Consider the following 5,188-nt stretch of genomic DNA (forward strand, 5'->3'; position numbering starts at 1 on the left):
TTTTCTACCTGTATGTAAATATTGTAAATATTTGTAAATAAAAACTCAAATTTCCCATGAAAGCCACAGGTGTCAGCTCTCAAATACTTTTTGAATTGTGTTCCTATCTGTTACAGGGGCTGAGAAATCAGTAATTTAGTAGGCGTTGACACAATTGCTGAATTTCTAGAAAAACTTCAGGTTTTGGGGGCTTTTCTGAAATCGCCTATAGGTTTTACAGGCATTTTTTCCAGGCGCTTTAGGCCTAAATGGGTTAAGTAAGTGGCTCCTAAAACATTTTACAGTCCCGTGCCCCCTTCTTTCCATGTTTGTGACGGCCGGCTCGCCCTCGTTGTCAGGGTGGATCACTAACAGCCGCTGCCACGCCCCCTCGTCCCGCGCACATATTCCACCTTCAGTCTATTTAGATTGACGTAGAAAAGTCTAATGTCCCCAGCAATACCCACGGGCCAGGTGCAGCGATAGACCCAAAGCAGCAGCATAATTAAAACAAAACAGTAGTATTTAAAAGTCACTGTTACTTATTTCTTTTTTTTAGGTGCCATTGCCCCAGAGCTAAATGATGAGGTGACAGCCACCTGCCAGACCCAGCCATTTGGTCTGCTGTGTGATGAATCAACAACACTTCAGAAAGAGAAGGAGCTCGTTATTTTGGCTCGTCTATATGATGAAGATAGTCTTGAGGTGGTCACTAAATTTATTGATTTGCCAGTCTGCAATGTTGGAACAGCAGACAGCATTTTTGAGAAGCTGGCAACCTCTTTAACGTAAGTTTATTGCCGATTTAGATAACATCAGATTCATCTTTATTGTCACTGAAAGTTACAAGTTCAGCAAGGGAATGATGTTTAATGCACTTAAGGCTCAGTTCAATTTCCTCCTATGTTCAATTTCATCCTATGTTTTCAACAAATGCATTTGTCTAATGACAGAACCAGAGGAATAACATGGGATAACCTGGTGGCCTTCAACTCGGATAACTGCAATGTTATGAAGGGAAGGCACAATTCAGTTATCACAAAATTGAAAGCAAAGCAGCCTCACATCCAGGATGTGGGCTGTGTTTGCCACCTCGCCCAACTTGCCACAGGCTGCGGCATCAAGGCCATGAAGGCCCCAGTGGAACAGTTGTTGGTCGGGGTATACTCCCACTTTGATAAAAGGTGAGTTAATAAAAAAAAGTTTGACAGCCTATTCTTGGTCATTTTACCTGGAGTATTTCATGTAATGGTTTATCTTTACTAGGCTATTTCATCATCACATTTTGAACTTTTCTTACTATTGTCCATATTTGTTTGTTTGTTTGTGTTTCCGGGTATAGCGCAAAGAGAAATGAACTCTACAAGGAGTTTGTGGAGTTCACCGACACAGACAAACTGAAGCTATTAAGATACTGTTCAACAAGATGGCTCAGCCTCCACACGTGCATTCTGAGAATGTTAAATCAGTGGCCTGCTCTTCAGGCCTACTTTAACAGCTACGAGGACGAGACTAGTGTTAAAGTTAGGGATCTGGCAGGCTACCTCAATGATCCTGAGATTAAGTTTGATTTTCTTTTTCTGAGTGCTGCTCTCAAGCCATTGGTTGCGTTCAACACTGCCTTCCAGGTAGGTAGGATGAATGTTGAACACCTAGCATTATATATACATGAAATAGTTTTTTCACATTACATTTTTACCCATGTTACCCATTTTTTACCAAAAGGGAGAGGGGGTGCTGATACACAAACTCCACAACGAGATGACTAGACTGGTGAAGAGGTATTTGGGCTACATTCTCCCAGCCAGAGCCATAGAGAATATCCCAGTCAGAGAGGTGTCACTCGGTCAGGAACACCAGCTGAAAAATGAAGATCTTTTCATTGGAGCTGAGGCCAGAGCATTCCTCGAGAAAGAGGAACTACCATCGGTCACAATGACCAAAATCTATCAGTAAGTTATAGCTTCAGTTATGACGCCTTCATGCTTAATTTGTATTTCTCTGGGATTCCTGGTTAATATATTGTGTTCTCCTGTCACTATTGTGTTTTTAGGACAGTCAGGGACTTCTACGTGGAAGCCATAAGGAAGATGCTCAAGGCCTTCCCCCTTGATTCTCCTTTGCTTCAAGACCTGGACGTGCTGGACCCAGCCTCTCGCCTAGACCTCTCTCCTGAAACAGGTTGACTTTCTTGTTTTATCATTTGCCTAACATTCAAATGATAATGTTTTTGTACAAAAAAGTATTGAGCACTGTCAGACTTTAAGTCACCTAACTGAGCAAAGATTTGTACAATAATTAAGTACATTAAGCATTTTGTAAGAAATCCTTCTAATAGGATGTTTGAAAATGTGTTAGTGTCAAGGCTAGGGTGCTTGTTTCCTCAACTGGGACTTGATCCTGATCAGCTGAGAGAGGAACTGACAGACTACCAGGTTGCAGACAGCAAGGAGTTACCTCAGGAACAGAGAGTGGACAGATTCTGGGGCCTTGTAGGGAAAGACAAGCGCTTCAGTCAGCTGGCTAGACTGATGAAGGCATTACTGTGCATCCCACACAGCAATGCCTCCTCAGAGAGGACTTTTAGTATGGTTAAGAAAATTGTAACAGAAAATCGTACTAGTTTAAATAACAGCACTTTGTGTGCTCTTTTATCATGTAAAATCAACTTCACTAAGCCTGCCTCGAAGTACACCCCATCAAAAAAAACACTTAGGGCAGCCAAGTCAGCCACCTACATATATAACACTAAACAGTCGTTTTAAGACCTCTGCAATGTACATTAACTGTTTCTGTGATGATTTTTATGAATTATTTAATGTAATTAAGTTTGCTTATTTATTCATGAATTATTTTATTGTATTATTGTATTGTATACAATGAAATTAATTGATAATAAGTTATTGCAAAAGTTATTTGTTATAATAATTAATAAGTGATTGTGAATACATAAATAATAATACATAAAAACATTTTTTGGTTAAACAAAACAGTAGTAGTTTTAAGACTTTGTGTCATTTGTGACCTAATTGCCCTTTGTGTCATGAATTGATAAGTTATTGTAATAGTTAGTTAATAAATAAGTGATTGTCAATTAATTCATTGTGAATACATACATAATGATACATAAAAAATACGTTTTTTGTTAATGAATACAGTTATTGTGTATTTATTTATATACTGAAGACTACATGATGAATATGTTGTCTATAAATAGCTACTTATATGCACAACATCCCTTAAAACCAACATTTGTAACCACCTCTGCTCTGTCATCCATGCTCCCCACCACCGGCCCCGCCCCCCGCCGCCAAAATCTCCCGGATTTTGCTAGTCAAATGTTGGCAGGTATGCATATGAGGGCAAGGTCATCGTCTTCCAGACGCTCGGAGAAGTGGATACGTTTCTTCACAGCATTGATGATGAGTCAGGGTGATGTATTGCTTATATGCAAAGTAGGCTAAACTTGCAATAGAAATGCAATATAAATTATTTCTAGTACACACGGCTGATTTGATTTGAAAGATGTTTACAAGTTAAACAAGGAGAAAGAAAAGAAAAATGGCTCATTTAATTGGGCCCAATATTATTCTGTTATTTCTCACTTTAAAGGGTGTCGCTAAATAATTGAGTCATGCTTGCACTCAGTAACCTATTTGCTTTCAGAACCTTAAAGATTATACGTTATTGGCTATGGCTTATACTAAAATGTTCATTTTGTTCTACCATAAAGGGGTGGTATTTTATATTATTTGAATACACAGAGATTAAAGGTGGTTTATTTAGTTTATTTGACTTACTCTTGCTCCTAATCAGGAGCTGTTGGAAGGTGGATTTACTTAGTTTAGACTGTAAAGTAGGCAGTCAGTGGGTGGATATGTTAAACATTTTGCATGTTCTAGCAAAATGTTTTTGGTGTGGTTCTTGTGTAGGTTTTCATTATTTCACGTGTATTGTCGTTTTATTTCTTCTTTTTTTTTTTTTTTTGTATTTCCCTCTTCTCTGTCTCCCCTCATATTACCCAACTCTTCAGTACAGCTCATGCTCTTTGTTAAGGCTCCCCATAGCATCCCCTAATGGCAGATAACCAGGTATGCAAATTAACCTGGAACATAAGAGGTTTAGGCAGTTTGGTGAAAATAAAACAGGTAATGACTAGACTAAAACACTTGGGCTCTAGAATTATATTTCTACAGGAAACGCACCTAGTCTCCACTGAAGTCATCAGAATACGTAGAAGGTGGCAGGGGCAAGTGTTTGCTGCTAACTTCTCATCTCATGCTAGAGGAGTAGCTATCTTAATTCACAAAGCTGTTCCAATTCAAATAATCTCAACTATTATGGACCCTGGGGGAAGATATATAGTTCTACACGGTAGTTTATTTGGAAATTACCTTAATTTAGTAAATGTCTACGGGCCAAATAAGGATGATCCTGATTTCTACAAGAATATTTTTCTAACAATTTCAACCTTAAGGGGGGAAGTTATAATGGGGGGAGATTTCAATTGTGTTTTGAAACCAAATATGGACCGTGAGGGTGGTCAAGACTCATCTCATAGTCATACAAGAAAGGTAATTCACCACTTCATGGCAGAGCTGGGGCTGTGTGATATATTTAGGAAACATAACCCAGATAAGAGAGAATTCTCATGCCATTCTACTACATACAATACCTATTCCAGACTTGATTATTTTCTAATTTCTAACACCTCAGTATTCAAAATCAAGAGTTGTTATTACAATGGCATAATAATATCTGATCATGCTGCAGTATCTTTAGAGCTTAAGGTTCATAAAGAATACAAAGGTCCTCCTAAATTGAGATTTGATAACAAATGGCTCCAAGATCCTCAGTTTGTACAGTTCCTTAATGCAAACATAGATGTGTTTTTCAAGCTCAACAAAAATGAAACGTCATCGCTAATCAGATGGGATGCCTTTAAGGCTTACATCAGAGGGCAAATAATAAGCTATACCAGTTTTAAATCTAAAGAATTTAAAAAGAAACTGTTAGAAATTGAAAAAGAAATTAAAACACTAGAAGAGCTAATTGTAACTAATAAGACACCATCTGTAGAGCAAAGATTAAACACTTAGAGCCCAATATAATGAAATGTCAGTAAATAAGGCCTTAAACAATCTGAATAAATTAAAACAGCAATTCTATGATCAGGGGGAAAAGGCAGGCAAATTACTTGCCTGGCGCA

At 38.2% G+C, this 5,188-nt stretch overlaps 1 protein-coding gene across 1 annotated transcript; it reads left to right on the forward strand.

Annotated features, from left to right (window-relative positions):
* Nucleotides 1–261: 261 nt before the first annotated feature.
* LOC132456435 (uncharacterized) lies at nt 262–2,766 on the forward strand. The gene is made up of 4 exons (XM_060050784.1): nt 262–1,163; nt 1,322–1,607; nt 1,705–1,931; nt 2,033–2,766. Exons 1-4 carry the CDS (start codon nt 883–885, stop codon nt 2,163–2,165), a joined length of 927 nt encoding a protein of 308 aa, XP_059906767.1. The 5' UTR covers nt 262–882; the 3' UTR covers nt 2,166–2,766.
* Nucleotides 2,767–5,188: the final 2,422 nt, after the last annotated feature.

The sequence above is a fragment of the Gadus macrocephalus genome, chromosome 4 (assembly GCF_031168955.1).
Source record: "Gadus macrocephalus chromosome 4, ASM3116895v1".
Lineage (NCBI taxonomy): Eukaryota > Metazoa > Chordata > Actinopteri > Gadiformes > Gadidae > Gadus > Gadus macrocephalus.